The sequence below is a fragment of the Canis lupus genome, chromosome 26 (assembly GCF_003254725.2).
Source record: "Canis lupus dingo isolate Sandy chromosome 26, ASM325472v2, whole genome shotgun sequence".
NCBI classification, from domain to species: domain Eukaryota; kingdom Metazoa; phylum Chordata; class Mammalia; order Carnivora; family Canidae; genus Canis; species Canis lupus.
Window position 1 is genome coordinate 29652496 of NC_064268.1, and position 24851 is coordinate 29677346.

The following is a 24851-nucleotide window of genomic DNA, read 5'->3' on the forward strand; positions in this document are numbered from 1 at the left end:
TGATAAAGAAATCCCTCTTTACTTTTATTTGCTGAATGGTGGTGATGAGTACCGAGGAGGGCACTAAATCCAGGCCAGGGGTGGGAGTGGAGGGAAGGCAAGCTCTCCTAGAGGAGCTGATCACGGATGGTCTCCGGGCCGGGTGGGAGCCGGCTGTCTGAGGAAGGAGGTGGACCACGCCGACCTTCTGGAGACCGGGCCCGAGGAGCAGACTGCGCACGTGAGCAGTGAGCGCCAGGCTGTGTGGCGGACACAGCGCTCCTCCCACCCGGAACGTAGGGCGCAGGAAGCAAGTTCCTGGCTGGGCTGTCTGGGGCCATCCCAGGCAGGAGGCGCACTTCAGCCACTTTACTGCACCTTCAACAATGAGATTTCAGATGCACAGAGTCCGAGCCGCCGCCACCGTGTTCTGTGGGCCACAAGACGCACGTGTCCATTGCGGGAAGTCCACAGTTACCCAGGAGGTTTGGGCCGCTTTTCACCTGAGCATCACAAGAAGTGCGTGCTTCTTGCGTACACAGCGAGAAATGCCATGTCAGCACTCAGGTGGCACGGGCGCCGTGTGGCAGGTCCCATAGGTCCCATCCTCCCTCGAGAGGTGAACGCAGCTAGAGGCAGGTGAAGGGAGAAAGTGAAAGCGATCGTCCAGTTGACTGACCTTCACCTCCCCCACTGCCCATTGGTGCTGGGTGCGGCGGGCCCCAGCTCTCCCGAGTGCCAGCCTCACGCGATTGCTGGAAGGCACCTGCTCCCTTCTCTGGCTTGTGTTCTTCTGACTTAAGGCAGTGGTGACTCACAGGGACACCTGGGTGGCTCAGTCGGGTAACCGTCCGACTCTTGGTTTGGACTCAGGTCGCGATCTCAGGGTCCTGGGACGATCCCCACGGCGGGCTCCCCGCCCACTGGAGGGTCTGCTTCTCTCTCTCCCCGCGCCCCCTGCTTGTGTGCACACCCACTCTCTCTCAAATAAATCAAATCTTAAAAAAAAAAAAAAAAAGAAAAAAAAAAAGCAGTGGTGACTCATGGATATTAAAGTCACTGCCTGTTCTCATAGCTGGAAGATCAGTTGGGACAAAGTAGGAATTCTTCAGGGAGAGGTTGGGAAATAATTTGATCTATTTTGGTCACTAGATGTTTTGAGAAAACTATGCTAGGAATTCCAGTTTTCAGTCAAAAAAAGCTCGCTAAATTTTCAAAGTGAGAGCTACATGAGTCCGTTCTCGCCTCTATTGATAACGTCAGGGTTATCACTGATGGCTGGGCATCCGGAGGGTCTGCTCTACTCTCGGACATCAGAGGGAAAGACCTAGATTCCTCCTGAATCCAGAACCGCTGTCCCTGGTCACTTACACGGAGCATCAGAGCCTGAGCTCCTGGGCTCAGCGGTGGGGCTGGCTGACGCCTGGGGGTCTGATGGATTTGGTCTTGAAAGGCAGTGGGACGGCATGGGCTCCGGGCAGCAGGTGCCCAACTCACCCAAGGGGCTGGCGAGTCTCAGATGGCGGGAGGCCGAGCAAAGCGTCCAGGACATCACGCAGCTGTGCTTCCTGTGCTGAATGCCACCAGAGGGCCCGGGCCACGTGTCTGGATTTGGCCCTCTGGTGGGAGTTGGGGTGGTGGCCAGCAGTTGCAGGGACAAGCCAGTTAGCAGGTGAGGCTCCAGGGGGGCAGGAAGCTCGTCTGAGCACCCCCCCGCCTCCAGCCAAGCCAGGCCCTGCAGCCTCTACCCCTGGGTGTCACTTACCCTTTCCTTGCACTACAGACAGAACTGCTGTCCCCGAGGCCCCTGTTACCCCAGCTGTGACCCCAGGGCTTCTCTGCGGGCACCTCTGCTCTTGTCCCAGTCCTTTCTCAACTGTGCAGCGAGAGTTCTTTACAAACTAACTGGGGTCACTGTGAAGGTGTGGTCCCCACTGCCCTCACCTGGAAGAGCAGCTCCCCAGCTCAAGCGGGAGCCACCGAGCACTAAGGCTGCCTGCCCTCCCTGACGTCACCTCCCAGACCCTGCCCATTGGAACCGACCCCTCCTTGACCTTCATTATGACTTCTGGACTGGGCTCTACAAGTCCCGGGGCAATGGGAGGCCCGCCTGTTCCCTCCGGGTCCCCAGCACAGTGCAGGGGACACATGAGTGGAGTGTTTGCTTTCTAGGCTGTTGGAGAATGTTTTCGGGTGAAAAAAGGGCACATGAGAAACATGGATGAGGGAAGCCATGGAAAAGCAGAGGGACACCCCATCCTCGTGGGCAGGGTGGACATCCGTCAGGGGAAGCCACGAAGGAGGCACTGTAGGGAAAGGGTGCCACTGACCTCTAACCCCAGACCATCACCTCAGGGGCTCACTTCCCTTTTTTCCACCTAATGAATGTGGGAACAAAAGCCACTCACCTGTTAGCGTTGGACTTCTAGAAATGATGACGTGTTATTTCCATCAAATTTGACAAAAGCAACTACCCTGCCTAGGGACAGGGGTACATGAAACACTCACACCGGCCAAGCAAGATGCCACATAGGCCTGGCAGGTGCACAGTTCAGTTCCCAGCTGCACACACAAGCCTCTGAGCTTCCAGAAGTCACAAGTTCGACTCATTCCAGAGTTGCTTTTCGTACTAAGGCCAATTCTGATACACTGAATAGGAGGCAAAATTCTAGAAGCTTAGACCCTGCTTGGGCCTGTGCTGGCTGAGGCTGACTCTGGGCCTGGTTCCCCGAGCTCCAGGGAGCCTGTGGCTTTCCCACTTCATCGTTTAGGTCTGCCTTGGTCTGTTGCTGCTAGAAATAAACCCACTCACTGTCCTCGCCAGTGGACAGTTGGTGCCTCCTCAGTGGCCAATGTCATCTGCTGCCATCCCCAACCTTTTGGGTGATGTGCACCTTTAAGGGCGACTGTGCTGGAGGCTGAGCCCCAGCACCAGACAAGTCAGGAGCAAAAACAGGTTTATTCAGATCTGTGGTCAGTTACAAAGTTGGTTTGATTTTTGGTCACGCGCCCCAGAATGTGTATTCTCAGTTTACATCAAAACACAAAACTCGACATTTAGTTTGAAAACTTAAAAACAAAGGCTTTGTTTAAAATCACTGTTGAGACATTCTCTCTGGTGCATCACCCGTATGACAGACCAAATTGCTCGAGACCCCACGGGGATGACTTCTGACAGTGAACATGTAATTGAACGTTTAAACGTCATCAAAATGTCAGGGCCTTTGCACTTGAGTTTATTGAAGATACAAAAAACGCCTGTGACCATCTTTGGTTGCAGACCAGATTATGCTGACTCCCACGCCCCCGCCATGTCCCTGCCACGCCCTCTCCATCCACGGGACATACAGGCCTGTCCTGGACTAGGCAGTGAGGCTGGTGTGCCACCAAGCGATGTGCTTAATGGCTTGGGGGCGAGGAGGGAGGCAGGGGTGAAGCAGCGTCCCACTGAGCAGCTGTGTTCCCAGAGGATCTTTTCTCGGAATGGGATGGCCCAGCCTCAGAACGGCTGGGCACACGTGGAGAATGACCCTCACTTTACCAAACGCGATGGCAGCATCTCGCTTTAAAGTCAGGAATCAGAACCACCCTCCAACGTTCTCAGGAACCTCTAGGGTTTTGGGAGCAGAGGCTGAGCTACTGTCCTACTGTCGCCAGGGAGAGACGTGCACCACCCTGCCAACCTCGGGGACGGCAAAGCCCCACCCAGGGAGCACTGCCTCCCAAGCTTCACAAGGCTCCACCCAGGATGGTCAGAGCACAGAAGGCCCTCAAGAGCCACGTCACCGCAGCCCGAGGGCCAAGGGCAGCAGGGGGAGCAGTGGCTGGGTCCAGGGCAGCCCCCCGAGACTAACAGGCCCTCTGATACCACTCCCTTCCCTGTCCGGCCTGGACCACAGCCTTCCTGTCTTAGCTTCTTACACATGGCTCTGTGGCTGTAGGAAAACACCCCAGAGCTCGAAGGTGGCCTCCTGGGCTCAAGGGAGGGGCTGTGCGGCCCTCTTGCTGGCTTGGCCACGGCTCAGAGCTGGTGCAGCTTGCTCCGCTCGGTCAGCAGCGTCATGGCCACCGCGTAGAGGAGGTAGCCCAGCATGAGGAGCAGGGCGCAGGGCAGGGGCCCGATACAGAACAGGGAGGCCACGAAGAAGGCCAGGAGCAGTGAGAGCAGCGTCCGGTAGCTGCCCAGGAAGCGCAGGCTGAGCCTGGGGCCCCGGGCACGGCTGGCCGCACTCTCCCGCGCCACGGGACTCAGCAAGTGCCTGCCCGTCACCCCAGGCTCCGTGAGGTGGTATCGACAAAAGCTGCCAAGGAAGTCGGCCCGGGAACACAGGGCTGCCATCTGGCCTGCAAACTGGGGCACAGACAGAGATGTGAGGAGTGGGCGCGGGCGGGGCCACATGCTCACCCCGCCGCTCCGACGGCGGCTGGACCGGAAGTGGGATGGCTCTCTAGCCGGCACTTACCCTGCAGTTGATGGCGGACGACAGCCGGAAGAGCATGCGGACCAGGCTGGCGATCTCATAGCTCCGGATGGGCTGCAGCTCCAAGTCACCCTGGTACTCAATGTCAAACCTTGCGCAGCCCGTTGATGATCTAGACGCAGCAAAAGAGGCAAGCCGCAGGGGAGACCCAAGCCGAGAGGGCAGGCCCGCAAACACCCGTGCAGATGCATCAGAGGGGGGTTTCTGCTGTGGGAGCTCCTGGGACAATGGGGGACAGGAGGGGCCCCCCAGGACGTGGACCTTACCTGGTACCGGCCCAGGGGCGTGAGGATGAGCCCGTCCTCTCCCACAATGCAATCTGGAAGCTGCTTCTTCCCGTTCTCATCTTGTGTTGTCCCCAAGGCGAGCGTGAGCTGGGCGAGCTGGGCCTCACTGAGCTGTTAGGGAGGAAGCACCGTGGCTTTCCACTACCTGCTTTCACTTCCAGGTGAAGGGAGGAGACGGGGCCACACCCTGGGCCTCTAACAGCATGAGGGGGCCCAACATGACATCGCAGGAACAGGCTCCACCTCCCACACTCCGGGTGGGGAGGGAACACCAGGGAGGGGACAGCCCCACTGCTCGTACTCGGAACATCTGGCACAGGTACTCCAGGGCCTTCTCTAGGTACTCGTCTGTCTTGCGGACACTGTCCTGCCCCATCTCATCCAGGTCGTTGGCTGGGTAGGAGCCATTCGTGTCTGTGGAGCAGAAGCCCAGCCACGACAGGAAGGGGTGGCCGGGCGTGCTCTCCCCACACTGGTCAGAGATGGACTTGGCGGTCTGCTTGGCCTGCGTGATGAGCTGAGCCAGGCGCAGGACCTGTGGGGTACATGGGCAGGTCGGCTGGCTCAGGGGGGCCGCTTCATGCCACCCAGCCAGCAAGACACGGGCAGGCGGGCCTGGGGAAGCCCAACAGGCCAGGAGGGGGCGGACATTTTAAAAAATTTTTTTTTTTTTTAATTTTTATTTATTTGTGATAGTCACAGAGAGAGAGAGAGAATGAGGCAGAGACACAGGCAGAGGGAGAAGCAGGCTCCATGCACCGGGAGCCCGACGTGGGATTCGATCCCGGGTCTCCAGGATCGCGCCCTGGGCCAAAGGCAGGCGCCAAACCGCTGCGCCACCCAGGGATCCCTATTTTTTAAGACCAAAACATGCATATTCTGAACGTGAAAGCTTTCCAACAAACGCTGCCTTTATCAGAAAAACCTTAGACCTCAATGAAAAAAGGCAGGAGTAGAGCAGTGTCCAGGCAACACCCACCTTCCCTCTGCCTGAAAGGCACATGCCCACCCCGGCTCTACTGTTCCTACAGCTTCGAGATGGCCATGTGGCCCTGGGGGAGCCCCAACTCACCAGCGTCCGGACCTCGGGCCCAAACATCGGGGTGTACTTGCAGTCCTGGCCCTCCAGGCTGTACACGTGGCTCTTCACCCGGAAGGAGGTGTCGGTGACGGCCGGTGGCCACGAGGACAGAAAGCTGCCAGTGAAGGTGGGAGCCGTGAAGAGTCGGTGCTGGCGGTGCGGGATGACAAGCTCTGGCTCCAGGAACAGCTGCTCCCCTGGAAAGCAGGACACGAATCTGCCTTCAGCTTCCAGGGCATGAACTACCTAGTCGCTGCTGGCAGGCTTCCTGGGTTCCTGCGGAGGCTTCCGAGGGGCAGGGGCCCAGCTCCTGATGCCCCCAGAGTCCCTGCCAGTCTCAATGGGTAGGCCAGAGAAGCTAACACCGGACAAAGTCATCTCAGACATGACACGAACTGAGACCACTTTCCAATGCCACCAGGGTGCTCTGTCTCCCTCCAGCACGCCCCCCACGGGGAAGGCACAGTGCAGCCAGGCCCCGACCTCTACTCCACCACTGTCCACCAGGAGTCCCCATGCCACCTTCACCAGGCCACCAGTAGCCTATGAGGTACACGCAGGGTCTGTGGGTCCCTCTCTAAGTGCTGCTTCCCACTGACTATGGGCTTACCTTTCTGGATCATTTCAGCCAGGTTAGGCTGGGCAAAGACTTTGGCCACTCGGAACACCATGAGTGCGTTCTTGGGGCTGACCAGGTCGGTGCGGAGCGCGCGGCTCAGGAAGCCCACAAAGAGCTTGGTGTACATCAGCAGGTTCTCCTGCACAAAAGGTGCCCTGGGGGCCGGGGCCGTGCATCAGGGGCCACACCTCCCACCACGTCCCCGCTCTTCCCTGTGTTTGACTCTACCCAGCCATGACATCGTGGTGGCTGAGGGCCCAAGGAGGTGGGGGAAAACTAGGCCTCCTGTGGACCACACAATCCTCCACAGGATGAGCCCTTCCCCAGAAGACAGGGCCTCCGTGGCAGAGGCTGGCCCAGCAGCAGAGGCTACTAGGCAGAGAGCACTAGTGAAGGAGAGTGGAGGGTGTCAAGGGGCAGCTTGCGGGGGAGAGTAGTGAACGTACATCTAAGTGGACAAGAAGGGCAAGGGGACAGTGCAGAGTCACCAGCTGTTTCCATGGGAGGTCAATCCCAGGCAACGCAGCACAGTCGAGGGGCAGCTCGTGCCCACCCCGAAGGAGGCCCCCCAGGGAGGACAGCGTGCCAGGGCTCACCATCTCTCTGACACACACCGGGCCTGGCAGTCGCTGCTCGGGGCCGGCTTCTCAGGTGCATACCTCCAGGGCTGCAGGTAGCTCAGCCACATCTCCAGAACCTGGTGAGACATGCATGTCCAGAAGGCCTGGTGGCTGGTACTCTGGTGGGCTGTGGGGCTGGGGCTTTGGGCCAAATCCTAGGGCGGCCTGGAGCCCAGCTTCCAGGAGGCAGCTCAGGTGAGCAGGGGTAAGCCTAACTGGGGGAACACAGAATGCTTCCATGGCTGAGCGAGGCAGGTGCAGCTTGGTGAGGCTGGGAACCCACCCAGTGTGAACACCTGGGTTCCAAGTCAGGGCGGACAGAGCTTTTCCGTACCTGAGGGTTGGCTTTGGAAACTCAAACGAGCAGAACATGACCCTCAAGGCCTCCCCACCAGGCCTTTGCACTAACAGCTGAATCTCGCCTGTGTCTGCCCCATGGGACCTCCCTTACCAGGCACACAGAGGGCAAAGGCAAAGAAGGCGGGGCTGACACTCACAGCTCTGAATGACGCATCCAGGGGCCAGTGGCCAAAACAGTGCTGCAGGAAGAGGTAGAGCTTCTGCTGGACAAACCTCGGGACGGCAGCCCTGCAGGGGAGGGGGGGAGAGGATATCCTCTTTGGTGAGCCCAGTGGCTCCTATTTGCAAGGGCCAGCTCTGCCAGGGTGAGCGGTGGGCACCCCCGGGAAGTAAGGCTTGTTTTGGGCCCCATTTCTCAGAAGAAGAAACCAAAGTTCAGAGAGGTTAGGTAAGGTCCCAATAACACACAGCACACTTGTGGATGATCTACTGAGGCTCCTGTGACCACTTCTGCTTGGCTTGCCACACACAAGTCACCTGCTCTGCTGGCCCCAGTTGGCCTAGGAATCAGGCCACCATCCCAGCCCTTCTGATAGAGGGAGAGGAGGGGCAGAGGAAGAGGAGCCAGTTTGGCTCTTTCTGCCAGGCCTGGAAGGAAAGGCCGTGGCAACCAGGTGGCCCTACCCACCTGTGGGGCCAGAGTGGAGGTGGGGAGATAAACCCAGGAGGGGTCAAGATGATTTCCCACCTGCCCACCCTGCAGAGACCTCACATGCCATCTCACAACAGAGGGACAGGTCACTATGGCCTGTGCACAGCCCTGTACCTACCGTTTGAACTCCTCCAGAGGGCTGGTGGCATGGGAATGGGCAGAGGGAGAGACCTGCTCGGGCTTCAGGCTGTTGGAAAAGGCGTGCAGATGCTTTAGCAGCAGGCGCACCACTAGCACATGCTCCTCGGTGGGTGTGAACGACTCCTAATGTTGGGGGGGGGGGGGAATGGCGTGAGGGCCCAGGCAAGTCTGGGGTGAAGCCCCCAGGTAGGGCCATGTCCCACCCACACCATTTCTCCTCGTAGGATGCCCGGGCCACCCCCAGGGCCCTCCCCATGCCTTGCACCAGCAGATCTGCCTTGCTCGCTGGCTCCGAGACCTGCTAAGAGCACTGAAGCCTGCACAGGGCAACCCTGGGACAGCTTCCTAAAAGAGACCTGTGGGCTTCCCGGGCCATTGCCACCCAAGTCCTCAGGGGTCCCCAGCTGCTGGTCAGCCAGAGGAGCAGCAGCAGGAGGCACGCCAGGCCAGTATCCCACCCTGGATCTGGATTCCGAGTTTCCTGCCTGCCTCCCGGGTGTGTGGAGACAGCTCTCTGGGGCCCATGGCTTTCCCTTTCAGGTACAAACACTCCCCCCGGTCCTCCTGCTGCGACCCCCCCTTTTCCATCGGCTTCCCATTCTGGACACAACCAGCTGGGGGCTCGACCAAGGGTGGCCTTTCTCCTTTGCTAACAGACCCGTGGTCAGCACAACCCCTAAGACAAGAGCACTCTCAATCTTGTGGGCTGAAACTCCAATTCATAAAGTTCACGTAGGATCTTTAAGACCCAGACTAGAGAGGACAGCTTGTCTACTGGCTGTTGCGTGATGGAGAATAGGGCCGGGGCTCCTGAGTGGCAGGGAATGGCACTGGCAGGCCCCACTGCCCGTCAGCTCCCAGCCCTGGGGTGCCCATACACCCTCCTCTCCCCACACTCACCCCCAAGGCCTCTGAGGCCTCCACAGACTTGATGGAGGAGCTTTCGGAAGCCTAGTCGAAATCCTGAGCAACGCTGAGGCTGGCACAGGCCATGCCTCCTGGCACAGCTCCAGGGACCCAGCCCCAGCCTCGCCACCGCCCACGAACTGTCCTCTCGGCTCTCCCCTCCATGGATCTGCCTCCGCGGGCCCAGGCAACACATCCCACGGCTCCGTACACACGGACAGGGAGCTATGGGGCCTTATGAGGAGATGTGCTGCTGCTTTTCAGTACACTTAAGTTTTTGTGTGACGAATTTGCATCGTTTGAAGGAAAAGATATTTTCATAGTAATGAAATTTCAGAAAGCACTGATGCCAGGCTGTAACTGCCCCTCGGGAGCCTCCCTCTTTCTCATTCCTGGTCCCTCACCGACCCTACCACTGTCTCCCTGACAGAGGACAGGGCATCCGTGCTGAACTGGAACTGTGCCCCATCCTGTGCACAGGCCCTTTCCATCACACTGGAAGCCCCTGGGTTATCTTCCTGTGGGTGGGGGTGGGGGTAGGAAGAAGCCAGACCTTCCCTCTGACACCCACCCCCTCAAGCCAAATCCCCATAGGAGCCTGGCCACCGCTGTACATGGCCTCCTCCAGCTGCGTGCCCTGGAGGGACACGTTCCCAATGCCCTCCAGCATTTCTCCCAGGGCCCTGACCTTCTCATCTAAGCAACCCCTCCTGCTGAGGACGTTTCTCCAGGGATCCTGCTCTTAGCCAAGTGAGACCTTCCCCAACACAGACTGGAGGGGTACCCATCTCTGTGCTCAGGCCAGCCCTGCCAGCCTTCCTGAACCATTCTCTTCCTTCCTCCCCTCCTCTCAGCAGTTGCTGCTTCTGGGTGGGACCCCTGTGTGCGCTCACCACCCCATCCCACCAAAGTGGACTTCTCATCCTCTGCTCAAATATCAGATTAAGTGTTGTTGTGGGCTCCCACTGAGGGGGAACTGGACGATCCCCGACCTCGAGCACGAATCTAGACGCAGGCTTTCTGCCCAGACCTTGCTGGCATTCATCTCATGAATCTATGACCCACCAGACTCCATCAGCCCTAATAGCCTGCAGGTCTGAACTCCCCCTACCAACCTCAAAACCATCCACACCGGTCATGTCAACCTAAAGCAGACCAGTCTTTATGAGGCTCTCATCCACTCCTGCCTGCCTCTGGAGGAGTGCACAAGTCCACACCAGGCCAGGGCCCAGCATGCTCAGGAATCGACAGCATCCCTAGGCCAAGCCCTTGTCCTCTCCGCCCCTTGGCCTCACACAGGCTTGGGGTCGGCAGAACCACGCCACCACGAGCCCTGGGCCTCCCTGTGCTCGGTCAGTTCCTGAGCACCAGGCCTGCACTGCCAGGCGAGTGAGGCCACTGCAAAGGCCTTGCTGTTCCCACTCCCTCAAACCGGGGCCAAGAGCAGAAGCCACCAACTCCCAAGAGCTTGCAAACTCCAGGTGGCTTAGGGTTTGGCCAGGAAGATCTGGTGGCCCTACACCCCACAGCTGGGCCAGTCTGCCAAGCTGAAGACCAAGCCACGCTGAAGACTGACGCTTGCCACCATCCGACACACACACACTGGCCTTGCTCTGTTTGGAACTGGTCTGAGTCACCCCAGCCGGCCCCCCGCCGGCCCCTCGCTTTACCACTGCACTGCCATGCGCTCCATGGCTCACACCACAGGGCAGGGGTGAAACGGAACAATACGAGAGCGGCCAGTACTTGGTAGGCGTGGAGGGCCTGGAGGCTGGGTTGGGCAGGGCTGTGGAGGGCGCTGGAGACACTGAGTCGGTAGTGCAGAACCTCCAGCTGAGAGACAACAAAACAGAGAAGCCGAGAAGAGGCAGGGAGGGCAGAGGGCGGGGGACAGGAGGGGAGAGACCGGGGAGGGGACAGCAGGGAGAGAGAGACAAAAGTGAGCCCAGAAATAAGGAGAGAAAACAAAAAACAAAAAAACAAAAGCACATCAGTGACAATCCACACAATCAGAGCCCCGCAGCCTCAGGCCAGTGGGACACCACCCTCTCAGCCGCCCTGACAGGCCCGCCTGCTGGGCAGACCAGAGCCAGGCCCCAGGACTGCTCTTCCACCTGCCGGGCAGAGAGACAGACAGACACTCAAGGTCACCTGGACAGCCTCCTCCGTGTCACTGGGGCCTGAAGGGCTCTCTAGCACCCCGAGGTAGGCCCGACTCGCTCTCCTGCCAGAGGGTCCTGCCCTCCCCTGACCCTGAACACTCCGTGTGCAGCATGTGCATGCTGCAGCCCGCCAGGATCGCAGGGGCCTTGCTGGGACACACCGCTAGCCACCGAGGCCCTGAAGGCCCCAAGGCTCAGAAAAGAAACTTTTGAGGAACCAGTTTAATGGAGAACTCTCTGCTCACAGAAGAAAACACGCAATTTATTGGACATCCCCTGGTTGTTCCAAACAGAAATTTACCAAATTGATATATGATGTGATCAGTTCTTAGGTATCAAAGTCCAGTCAGCGGCCCCTCCTGAATGGTTCTCTCTGTGGGGGCTGATTCCCAGGGTGGCGCAGAGGCTTAGCAAGGCTCAACCCCCCAGGCCTGATGCCCTCCACACTCTGCATTCTGTAAGTCGTTAAAGGTGGCACAAACACTCATGGGTTTGAATTCTGGGAGACCCACCTCACCAGGACTCCCCAACTCCAGATACACAGAGCCCTTCACCAGTCCCAAAAGGCCCCAAGATATTGGCCATGGCCACATACATCCAGGGGCAGCTGGAACCCTGAGGCTGAGACAGCCTGGGACATGGGGGATGACGGCTGAGTTGGCACAACTGTCCAACCCCCTCCACCCTCTGCAGTGACAAAGCCTGCTAAAGTAATCCCCTTCAGCCAAGCACAGCCCAGATCCGGCCCTGGCACACATCCTGCCCTGTGAGGGCCATGCCTCCCACTGAGTACCATGCTTCACACAGGAGAGGTCAGAATGCGTGTGCCAGACTTGAGGAGACAGGCACAGCCAGAGACACGCAGAGCAAGGACAGGAAGGAACACAGCAAGTTGTCCGCCCTTCAAGGTCTTCCTCTGAGCCAGACCCGGGGCTCAGCTACAGCTCAGTGGGAATCAGGGAACATGTGGTTCCCCTCCTGGGTGCCTGCCCAGCCTACAGGAAAGCAGGGCAGGCCCCACAGTGGCCGGAGTGTGCAGTCTTTAGCGACCACCTGCCTCTCCAGAAGCCCTGCTCAGTAAGCTAGGGTGGAGCAGAGGCCCAGGCTCTGCAGAGCAAGCATCCACCCAGGGGATGCATTAAAGCACCGTGGGACCTCTCAGAGCTGCACTTCCTGCATCTCTAATATCAGGAAAAGAGTGACCCCATAGCTAGGATTCCACATGGCAGCACAGGCCTGGGTAAATGTAAGGAGCCTCGGATGAAGGAGACCTCCATGGTTGTCTTTCTCCACTTCCCACACACCAGGTTTTCTGAGGTTTCATTTTCAGCCTCAACAGGAGGCCAAAAAACAAAAACTCCAAAACCCTCTCTGGGTGTTTGGTGGGGTTTCCTGGTTGTCCCCTGACCATCACCAATCATTCTGAGCAGCTTTGATCTGCCTTGTGGTCTGGCCAAGAGGAAGCAAACGTGGGGAAGAAGGGGACACTCCCCCTAGCCCCCACTCTGGCAGGTACAGCCCACCCACTCCTCACAGGTGACAGGCAGATCTACTAAAAATTACAGTGAATGTGCTCCCACTGTCTCAGAAGACAGAATGAGCAAAGTAGCCTCTGCCTCTGCAAGACCAGCCACATGCACAGGGGCTGAGCGAGCCCCCCAGCACCACAGGGGAAAGCCTGGCCCCCTGACCCCCGTGCATCAGCCAGGAACATGCAGCAAGTCCACTCTGGAAGCAGGAATGGCAGTGCAGGTGATCAGTGACTTGAGAGGCCCAAGATGGAGTCCTGGCTTTCCCTCTGTTCCATGTGGTGCCAAGGACAGAGATCTGGGGTACTCTGTACTTTAAGAGAACAGCAGTTGGGGGTTATTCCCCAAACCGGTAATCAGCAGAGTACGGAAGGTGAGCTGGCTGCTGAGACTCTGCAACAGGAAAACAACTGCTACTTGCTGGAATCACAGAGGGAAAGTCACAGGCCACCCTTACGAATTTCAACCCACAGAGTCTTAATTTAAGAACTCTCTCAAGAACTTGGTCTGGCATCGACAAAAGCAAAGTCTAAGAAGCAACACAGAAGCACACAGAAGCTCACAGAAGCCACGGATCGCACAGTTGGTTACAAGCTGATGCTGCCCTCAGCAGGGCCTGGGTTCATGTGTTTCAGGCTGTTTCATGGAGTGTGAATCGAGGCGCCCACCCTGCCTCTCATTAAGCTAACAGAGCTGTTCTACCCTGACGAGTCCAGTGGGCTGCCAGCCCAAGCGACAGCAACCCAGGGAAGGTTTCAGGGACACAGCTGCAAATGAGCATGCTGCCCTGTGAGGGAAGGTTAGGAGAGGAGGAAATAGGCCAGGCCACATGCAGGAAGGCACCAGATCCCACCCACCGCACAAAGGGCTGCCTGCTGCGGCTCTGGAGGAGGTGGAGGGCAGCGTGGACGCCCAGGTGAGCAAAGTCTGCCAGGGGCCACCTCGGCAGGAGAGCAGGAGGCACTGTGACAGTAGAGGGGACAGCCCCAGCTGTGACTCCCAGAGGCATCTGCAACTCTCCTGCCCCCAGAGCACGAGCACCACAACCTCATCCATTCCAGCTGCCGGGAAGCAGGCTCTTGAAGTAGCATGGGGAGGACCCCAGAGAGGACAGGCCTCCGGCTCTCATGGTGAAAGCCCACCACAGAACAAAACCCACCTGCTGTCCAGCACTGGAGTAAGGGGTGATGGGGAGTTTCTGCTTCCCACCATCCAGCCCTTGAAAACTAGCTGAGATCAGGACAAGAAGTAGCAGGCAGACCAGGCACACCAGGGCCAGAGCAGATGGAACAAAAAAGTGCGGCAACGTACCTTAGCGTGAGGTGACTGCATTTTTTGGTACATCTCCAAGGAATAATGATGAAGCCACATTTCAACAAAAACCTGCAAGAGAGCACTGGATGGTCAAATAATTTTCATCTAGGGTGTTGTGAACAACAAACCCCCCCCCCCAACCTCTGGGGCAGGGGATTAATATCCAAATGACGGTGGTCACAGGAAATCCCTCCAGCAATGAGGGAGCGGGAAGATGTGGGGGTGGGGCAAGCTTTCCCATGGATCCACTGGACACTGAGCAGCACTGGGTCATGAGAAAGTCAGAACTCAATGGGCAGGGAATCCTAGGATGAAAAGCACTGCCAACGACATACGTTAGACAGGTGGCCACGTTTCTTCCAGTCTTGGATTTCTACATGGCACAGCAGGAAAATACCAACAATTTTGAAGCCCTCTCAGGCTGAGGACAGTGTTTAGGCCTCTGTCCCCTGGGGGCAGAAGGCAGCCGGGCAGTTTACTTTCAAACAGAAGATGAGAAGGGCCTCCTCACTCTCACCTGGAGTAGAGTTTCAGACCTCCAGATCTCATGGGAGGCGGGGTCTGCGTTCACAGATGTCTGATGAGAGACGTGTCGCTTCAGGAGGCTGGTGTGGTGGAGGCCATAGGAAGCAAAGGGGATGGCTGGCGTCCTGAAGGACACACAGAAACAAACAGGCCTTTGTTAGGGGCTCCTGATGGCACAACCAGAGGCAATCCGAATGTGAACAGTGGGTGGCAAGAGTAGCCATTACACCTGCTGAATCACAGGACGGACCCCGTATCCATATGGATATACAAAACCAATGAACAGGAAAAGTCTTCCCTACCGCAGCGTGTGCACTGATCAATGTAAGGGAGGAAAGCAGAAAAGCACCCTTAGGCAACCATCCTATTAATAACTGATTTAGCCAATGATCATCAAGGGACACTAATACCAATAATTACATAGTCTTAGCCTTTCTTCCCAACAAACCCCTCCTGCTAATTAATTTAGGCACAAAGTACCCATTTAATCTCACAGTAGGAAAAGCTGGCCAACACCCCCTCACTCCCCCACCCAGTGATCAAGACAATATCACCAGCATACAGACTCCATAGCCGCTGGGCCTAATTGCTAAGAAACACCAGAGACACTCAAGATAAGGGCATTTTGCAAACCTCCGGGTTGCAAGCTTCCAAGGTGTCAAGGTCAGGAAAGACAAGGAAGACTGAGGGACTGTTCCATAGAGGGACCAGAGACAACCACACACAGAGAGCAAGCCTGCAATGGATCCCAGCAGGGGAGCAGACATGGGTGGGGTAGCTAGTGCAGCTCGAGGGGGGTCTAAGGATGAGATAGTGGTCTGGCTGCAGTAGTAATTTCCTGATTTGGATAAAAGTGCAGTGGCTGGGGGATCCCTGGGTGGCTCAGCAGTTTGGCGCCTGCCTTTGGCCCAGGGCGCGATCCTGGAGTCCCGGGATCGTGCGTCCCAAGTCAGGCTCCTGGCATGGGGCCTGCTTCTCCCTCCTCCTGTGTCTCTGCCTCTCTCTCTCTCTCTCATAAATAAATAAATAAATCTTAAAAAAAAAAAAAAAAAGTGCAGTGGCTGTGCAGGAGAATGCATTTGCTTTTAGGAAATACACTCCAAAACATTAAGAAATAACAGGCATTGTATCATAATCCACTCAACTGAAATAGCCTAGAAAAAATACATACAGAAAAATAGAAAGTAAAATGATTTAGGGACACCTAGGTGGCTCAGCAGTTTAGCGCCTGCCTTGGCCCAGGGTGTGATCCTGGAGTCCCTGGATGGAGTCCCACGTCGGGCTCCCTGCGGGGAGCCTGCTTCTACCTCTGCCTGTGTCTCTGCCTCTCTCTCTCTGTGTCTCTCATGAATAAATAAATAAGATCTTTAAAAAGATAAACAAAACAAAATGATTTAAAAATGGAGACGAAGCCCCCATGGAAGTTGTTTGTTATTCACGGCAAGTTTTCTTTATACTTTAGGTTCTACGTAAAAATAAGCCAACAAAACTGGGCCCAGAAAACAGCTTGGCAGCTGAAACGTGTCTCTGAGACGGCATGAACCTGACCAGTCCGGCTCCTTCTTGGCCGTAGCATTACCAATGCCTGGGCACCCTCTCCCCACTGCTATGCCCCCACCTCCCCCGCTAGTCCCCTCTCCTTGGGGTGTCTGTACACACACATTGAGTCCTGGGTCATGGCACAGCACATGCCAGCAGCTGTGGGGCAGACTATGCCTGCCTCCCAGGGACAAAGGTGCATGAGCTGAGGACGGTGAGGAGCACAGGTGGCAGCTCCCGGGGTAGGAGCGTCTCCTGCAGGGAGACGGCCAATTGACCACTGGCTGAAGGCCTCCCAAGACCTCAGTTCACCCTTGGGTTGAGGCTGGCTGCACACTCCCCCTTCCTGCATGGTCCAGCCACAGCCCAGCCTACTTGGACTGGCACAAAAGGATATTTACCCCAGGGCCTCTGGCTCAGGCCAAGACCTGGTCCTGCAGCCTACACAGATCCCTCCGGTTTTTTTTTTTTTTTTTTTTTTTTTAATATTTTATTTATTCAAGAGAGAGAGACAGGCAGAGAGTGAAGCAGGCCCCATGCAGGGAGCCCGACGTGGGACTTGATCCTGGGTCTCCAGGATCAGGCCCTGGACTGAAGGTGGCACTAAACCGCTGAGCCACCCAGGCTGCTCCATCCCTCTGATTCTTATTCTTCCACATGTCAGCCATGCAGTGGCTTGCCTACAGGCCCTTTCTCTCCAGCACCACCAGCCCAGTGGCATCAGTCAGCTCTGGAAACACAGCTTCAAGCCACTACTTCAGTGTGGGGCTTGGATATCACACGTAGGGAGGGCTGCCATGGGCAGAACACAGCCCACTCTCAAACCAAAGCTAGGCCTTGTCCATGTGGCTGCAGGACCTGCTCACTGAAAACCCAGACACAGACATTCTCCTTACCCCCTGCTCTCCGGTCTGTGCCAGGGTAGCTGGGGTTGGGGGATCTCAGGCATAAGAAAAGTTGGAGCAACCTGAACAAAAGTGGTACTACTGTCCCGCGAGCAATGCCCGCTGACCAGGCTACTCCCTCATGGAATGGCTACCCCAAGCCAAGCCAGGGCAACCAGAGAGCCTTACCTGGGAGCTGGTGAGGGACTGGGCCCCCCGGGACTGGAGGAGAGTGGGGGGAGCACACTGCCTTCTGTGGGTAGGAACCAGGACAGGTACCTGTCCACGAGGATGAAATAGGCACAGTCTGAAGTTCGGATGTGGAGGGCCCCAGGGAGTGGCTGGAAAAGCAAATCTGTATTGGTGTGTGACTCTGGGTGCCGCCCCTGGCTGCTGACCCCAGCAAGTGCAGGGCTCAGATCAATGCACACGACCCCTGGGACATGGGCCATATGCCAGAGGTTGGACCAGAGGCACCCCAGGGCAGTACTAGGAGACAAGTTCCCACCACAGGGCGCCTGACTAGACCCCAGAGTCCTTTTCAGCATGCAAACTTCCTGGGCACCTCTTCCCTGCCCCATGCCCAGCAAGCACTTCCTGCAGGAAGCTAAATCAATTACCACCCGGAGTGCCCGGATCACCCCACGTTGCCTGTCAAGTCTGCGCAAGCTCGTCATCCCCACTAAGTGAGGATGGCCTGAAGAATAAAGGCTGGAGGAGGAAGCAGAGGAGGAGCTGGAGAAATGAGGTGGGAAGGGAAAAGAAGTGGAAGATAAAGGGAAGTCCTAGGTTGTAGCCCCAACCATCGTGGGGTGGGGGTGGGGGGGTTTGATCAAAAGCTGCTCAGGGTCATCCCTTTTGTACCTTTTGGGTGATGAGGCTCAAAGCAAAGAAGAACATGTAGTACTCGAACGGGTCTGATGGCAGCATCAGGAGGCAAACAGGTCTGGTTACTGGGCCACCCCAAGCACTGTGTCCCACCCACTCAAGGCCCCCCACCCCTGCAGACACTGACAAAGGATACTGAGGGCCAAGTTTAGGCCAAGGCCCCCTGTTGCGGGGAACTGGACCTTGTTGTGGTACAGAGGGCTGTCGGGGAGTACGCGCTCCTGGATGGATGCCTTCACAGGGCCCTGTGGAGACAGGGCACTGGGCTTGTGGGCAGGCTCCAGCAGGGCACTCCCATGCAGTGTGGAGGCCACCAGCACAGGGACCCTGCCTGGGGGAGCAGTGCTGTCTTCTGGGTAGCACTGGAGCAACAGGGCCTCCACTCAGAATGGCTCGCGTTATCCTCAGGAAGACCCTCAATCAGCAAAGGCAGGAGCTCTGGGAGTTTCTGAGCCTCATCAAGCACTTCACATTCCCCATCTTCTTTGCTTTTCATACCCACCCAACACGTCACCCGTCAATTTGCCCCTGAAGGACTGGAAACTCAGAAAAATAGAGCAACTGGTTACACAGCTCTGCCTGCCACTCAGCCAGGCACAAACCAGGCTGTGTGGTGGTTTCTCCATGGGCAGAGTTTGGAATAATGCCTCCTGGGCCCTGAGCAGACTGCAGTGCTCTCCTGCCCCCCGAGCCCTGCCCAGCCCCCATCACCATAGCCGCTATGCCGGGCACTCTGCCCCGAGCACGACTCTCACTCCACTGCTTACTTACAGGCAGGTAGGAGACAGGAAAGTCAAACTTATAGTCTTCAGCCTGAAGCTTATAAACCAACTTCATCATTGGGCCACTGAACATGAAATTAAACCGATAAAAACAGGACAATGAACTATAAACCATTTTGCTGTTTCTTAACTTTGAAAAATACAGCACTTTAAGAATGGGATCACCATGAGGAAACATCTAGCCCCTCTCAGGTGAAAAACCTACCTACCCAGGGTCTAGAAATTCCATTGCAATGCTGTACTCCATAGGATTCACACGTCCCTGTAGGCAGCGGAGGTTCCAGCCGACAAGGACACCGTCTAGGCTGCCGAAAATGCTCTCCACCAGCCATGGGAAGATGGTGTGCAGTTCCTGAGACAGTGTACAGGGGAAGCTTTGGGCAGGCTTGCTGAGGACCAGTACCTACTGCCAGGCTGCATAGGCCTCCTGCCCAGTCCTGCCCTATAGTACAAGTTCTCCATCTCCTTCACTCAGTGTATACACATGAACTGGAAATTTCCAGGATAAGAATATTTGTCCAGGTTGGCTTCCTGGATTTATACCTACTTGATAATTCTGGGTGTGAATATAAATAAAATATATATTTTCAGTATGAAAACCAGGATTTCTCAATCTTTTGGGCTGGACACGTCTTTCGTTTTTCAAAGAATATATGAGATATGCCCCAAAGAGATGCTAGCAGAACAGTACCTTTGCTGGAAAATCCTCGATGACTTTAACCAAGTCTTGGCACCGCTGTGCAAAGGGCTTATTTATAGAGTCAGCTTTCAGGCTAGCCTACAAGAAAGAACAAACCGAAAAAATCATGAGCATATTCACTTGGCAGCTTCTGCGGTTATTCTGGCTCAAACCAAAACAAACTCAAGTGATAGGTAGGAGTCAGACACTGCATGGGCCTGGTTCCCCAACATCTGATGTGTCAGGTCATGCATGTGTCAGTGGCCTAAAGAATGCAACTAGGAGAGGCAGGGGTCCTTTGCTCTCTAAACAATCAACAATCAGGATTCTTCCCTGCACCCTCTGTCAGGCACCCCCAGTTACAGCAGGGCACTGCAAATTTTCATGACAGAAGTGACTTCCACCCAATCCAGAAGGAGGGGGTCAGCTCCACGGTCAGCCTCACAGCAAAGGACTTATTGTATACGGCATCCCTCACAGACCAGAGTACTCACTGAGTATGTACACATGAACTGGAAATTTTCCTGTGATGACACCACTGTGATCATCAGTGAGGATGCTCAACAAAAGAAGGGTGACAGCAGAAACCCTCTTAACCAAGCTGTCCTTTATTCCGTTGGTAACAAGCCAATGAATTCATTACCGTAAGAAATAAGGCAGCCTAGAAATAACAAATGGCTTTAACCAAATGTCAACACTAATCATGAAGGTGATGGGCAGGCCAAGGAACATTCAGGACAAGAATGAAGGAAATCTACCCAAGGTCAGAGGTGTGGATTAACATCTGGAGAAAATGCCAGAATTTGAACCAAGAGGGCTTTGCCCAATGATATCTAAGCCCTTAGCCACCTCTAAATGAGGGCAGTGTCTCAAATCAGAAGTAAATATCTGGGGATCCCTGGGTGGCGCAGCGGTTTGGCGCCTGCCTTTGGCCCAGGGCGCGATCCTGGAGACCCGGGATCGAGTCCCATGTCGGGCTCCCGGTGCATGGAGCCTGCTTCTCCCTCTGCCTGTGTCTCTGCCTCTCTCTCTCTCTCTGTGTGTGACTATCATAAATAAATAAAAATTAAAAAAAAAAAAAAAAAAGAAGTAAATATCTGGGCTGTTGCAGCCACACACTGTGGGAAGGCTCCCCCATGCCTGGCCTCTCTATCCACTCGATGCCAGGAGCACCTCATGTGTTGGCTCGAGAGGGTGCACCAAAGTAGGATGTCCTTCTGAATAAATGTTTACAGAAAGTATCTTCTGGGAACTAAAACTAGGAATCCTCACCATGGCTATCTGCCTCACACCTAACTTCCCAGTGTCATGTTTCATACTGAGAGTGTAGTCCTGGTACCCCCAGGGCAGCAGTGTCCTGCCTTCACGGAGGACAGTTAAGATTAGAATATCCCATTGAGTATGCCAAGACTTACAAGACATGAAAATTCTGATATATATCCTTTCACATGCTCCTCCCCATGCCCAGGAAGTAGTGAAAATGGCATTTGAACCAACTTATCTTGTAGGTGAGAAACTCATCTTATAAATGAGAAAACAGGGCTCAGAGGTTGAGTAAACCCAATGTCCTGCACTGGTATGGGGCAGAGTCAAGTCTAAGGATTCTAACCCCCAGGCCAACTTTCTTCACATCCCCTCAAAAAACCACCAGCAGAAGGTTCAAGCCAGAGGAAAGCACTCACAAGTCCCTGAGCTGCAGAACTATCATCACGCTGACACTCCCACAGGCAGCCAGTACTCACCAGCAGGAAGCTGGGCTGCTGCAGGTGAGGGAACGCCATAGCAGCCTCCTGGCAGCTGGTGAAAACGCCTGTCTTAGGAAACCACTGTGAAAAAACAAAGGCGACATCTCAACATCTGCCATACAACAGAATACTATATTGCCTCACAATGTCCAGGGGAGTATGTGTGTAACTCAACACACACTGCACTGCCCAGTTTCACGTTTTATAGAAATGCCAGTCAGATGGCAGTCCATGGCGGCCACCTTCAGAGCTAAGTGTGCGGTGGCAAATCCTTGGTAACGCTTGTACGGCACTTGTTAGGTGCCACACCTGTTCTAAAGACCCTCCATATATTTCCTCATTTAATCCTCAGGGGTAGGCAAAATTGTAAAGACAGCCTTTCCAGATTCCTATCCTTGGGTATTCAATCAAACACTCATCTAGGTATTATGAAGGAATTCTGCAGATGCGACTGAAGTCTCAAGGGGGTGGACCATAGATACAGAGCAGTTCCAGCTGCCAGCCAGAAAGGAAATGGGGACCTTAGTTCCAGAACCCGAAGGAAGGAGATTCTGCCGGTAACTTGAATACGCTTAGAAAAAAATTCTTTCTGAGAGCTTCTGGGTAAGAGCGAAGCCAACCAACACTTTGATTTTAGTCTTGTGATATCTTAGGCAGAGAACCCAGCAGAGCCTGCCCAGACTTCTGGACTATTTAACTGTGAGATAAGAGTGGATACAGTTTTAAGCTGCTAAGTTTGTTGAGGAAGAACTGAAAATATATCCTCCAGGTGCATGAGTGGCTCAGTGGTTGAGCATTTGCCTTTGGCTCAGGTCATGATCCCAGGGTCATGGGATCAGGTCCCGTGTTAGGCTCCCAGCAAGGAGCCTGCTTCTCCCTTTGCCTGTGTCTCTCATGAATGAATAAATAAAATCTTTAAAAAAAAAAAAAAAGAAAGAAAGAAAGAGGGGCACCTGACTGGCTCAATTGATTAAGCGTCTGCCTTCAGCTCAGGTCATGATCTCAGGGTCCTGGGATCAAGCCCCACATGAGATTCCCTGCTCAGTGGGGAGCCTGCTTCTCCCTCTCTCTCTGACCCTCTTCCCTACTGTGCTTGCTCTCTGTCTCAAATAAATAAATAAAATCTTTAAAAAAATAAAAAATAAATTTAAAGAAGGAAGGAAGAAAGGAAGGGAGGAAGGAAGGAAGGGAAAGAAAGAAAGAGAAAGAGAGAGAGAGAGGGAGAGAAAGAAAGAGAGAAAGAGAGAAGAAAGAAAGAAAGAAAGAAAGAAAGAGAGAAAGAAAGAAAGAAAGAAAGAAAGAAAGAAAGAAAGAAAGAGAAAGCTCGATCCCTGGGTGGCTCAGCGGAAAGAAAGAAAGAAAAAGAAAGAAAGAAAGATCGATCGATCGATCCCTGGGTGGCTCAGAGGTTTGGCGCCTGCCTTCAGCCCAGGGTGTGATCCTGGGGTCCCAGGATCCAGTCCCACACTGAGTCCCACATCCCCTGCATGGAGCCTGCTTCTCCCTCTGCCTGTGTCTCTACCTCACTCTCTCTGTGTCTCTCTTGAATAAATAAAATCTTTAAAAAAATAGAGAGAGAGAGAAAGAAAAAAATATATCCTCACAACAATCCTGCAACGTCAATACAGATAAAGAAGTAGAGGCAGAGAGGAGGTAAATCACTTGCCCTCACTCAGCTGGTAAATGGCAGGACCGGGCAGCCCGGGTGACTCAGCGGTTTAGAGCCACCTTCAGCCCAGGGCGTGATCCCGGAGACCCGGGATGGAGTCCCACGTCGGGCTCCCTGCATGGGGCCTGCTTCACCCTCTGCCTGTGTCTCTGCCTCTTTCTCTGTCTCTCATGAATGAATAAATAAATAAAATCTTAAAATAAATAAATAAATGGCAGGGCCAAGATTCTAATGCACAGACCTCCTAAGACAACTCCTACAGAGACAGGTGGGTAAGTCTCCTGAATGTCACCTGTGCTCTGTGAGGATGAATGGAGGGGATGAGCAAGCTCAGTCGTGGGAGGTTGTTTTCTTTTTTTTCTTTCGTGGGAGGTTTTGAAGAAGCCATCAGAAAATTAGGAGCAACTCTCTAGATTCCTATCTCTCTGCCCACCTAGGTCAGAAACTGAAAATAATCCAGATGTGGACTGAACAGAAAGGGAGCCTGAGACTGCTCTGCCCACAGCATGAGTAAGGGCGCTGAGGCGGCAAATGGAAGTGTATGTGGATGAGGAAAGACCAAGTGCAAGGAGGCTGTGAGGCAGTGGAGGAGTTGACAGGAGATGTGCATCTCTGCCTCTTGGCAATAAAAACACCTCCTGGGTTTTTCCAATTCTTAATAGTACTGGCTATCAAATCCAGTTTTAAAGACCTAAGAGGCCTCAGTACTGAACCAGGAGAACACTGCGATTAAAATGACCAAAGCAAAATGATCAGAACAGCATAAGATCCTGGCCTGTTTCCAAGGGCAGAGCTTTGGCCATGCTGAGGTGCGAGGGCCTCCTTGCTCAGAGGCAGCCTGCACTGGCAGCCGCCGAAGGCCTGAGGCCCAGAAGAATCTTTCGGAGGGCGGGCAGCGTCTCCTGCGCCCTCTCCTCTAACCCAGCCGCAGCCAGGCTCCTCCATCACACACCCTTCTCCACTGTGTATCAAGGGTTCCTTTCATCCGCCACTTCACAGCCACTTTCGTCAGTGGCTGCTCCGGATCTTGTTTGGGGTCTCAGAGCCGCAACGCCAATCACACTATGGCCAAGGCCTCCCTCTGGCTGCGCTCTGAGCAGCAGAAGCAGAGCATGCTCCCATTAGCAGCTCACAACTGCCCTGAGAAGGGAGCATCGGGATCTTCATATTACAAATGAAGAAACTGAGGCTCGGAAAGGCCGGCCCACACAGGGAGGAGTCGGGTGAGAATTCACCCCCACGGCGCAATTAACCCGAATCTCTCCTCCCACCAACTCGTTCAACGGACGTTAGCCGAGCACCCACCAGGACCGGGTGTGCGGGGCGCGCGGGAAGGGGGCATGAGCGCGCAGCCGAGCCCCTGGCTCCCCCGCCTGCCGGCCCGGCTCGGGGCACGGACCCCGACGCCCGGCCCGAGGCCTGCGGCTCGAACCGGAAGTGAGATGCTTCGGCGGAGGTCCTGGGGGCGGCCGGCCCGCAAGCGGCTCCTCCCACTCACCTGGGGGACCCATAAAGTCGCTCGCCGAAGGGACGGAGACCTCCATTCGGCTACCCGGCGCCGAAATGTCGTCATCAAGCTGCGCTTGGCGTCACGCCTCCCCCGGCCCAGCGGGAAACGCACCGCGGGCTCCGCGCGCAGCTATCTTAAGAAGGCGCGTGCGCACAGCGGAGGCCGGGTTCATAGGGTTACACCTCCGAGTGCGCGTGCGCGTGCGCGTGCGCAGCGGGGGCAGCCGTCGCTCTTAAAACCCAGCGTTCCCGGGCGGTAGGAGCTGGAAGGAGCGCGCGTGCGCGGAAAGAGAAGCTGTCAAGACGGTCCTGGAGGCGCGCCCCCTATCGGGGAAACGACGCGGGATAATTACACCCCGCAAGGACTGACTTTTCTTCTGACCGGTATTTATCGAGCGCCTACTACATGCCAGGCACTGCGTGGGTGCTGCTGCCCAAGGGAGAATGACCAATGCCGTCTGACCCTGCTTGCCCAGAAACGGGTCTCCGCGGTGCCACAG

General features: G+C 55.4%; 1 protein-coding gene across 1 annotated transcript; it reads right to left on the bottom strand.

The window, feature by feature from the left end:
- Positions 1-2919: 2919 nt before the first annotated feature.
- Positions 2920-24508, bottom strand: SMPD4 (sphingomyelin phosphodiesterase 4). Its single transcript, XM_025474903.3, is given in 21 exon segments — positions 2920-4330; positions 4443-4553; positions 4555-4572; positions 4727-4858; positions 5049-5282; positions 5820-6025; positions 6439-6602; positions 7044-7144; positions 7565-7655; positions 8198-8343; positions 10873-10959; positions 14129-14200; positions 14649-14781; positions 17269-17420; positions 17944-17996; positions 18104-18212; positions 18739-18814; positions 18959-19101; positions 19441-19527; positions 21171-21254; positions 24341-24508. Coding segments are annotated over 21 exon segments (2604 nt in total). The 5' UTR covers positions 24416-24508; the 3' UTR covers positions 2920-4000.
- Positions 24509-24851: the final 343 nt, after the last annotated feature.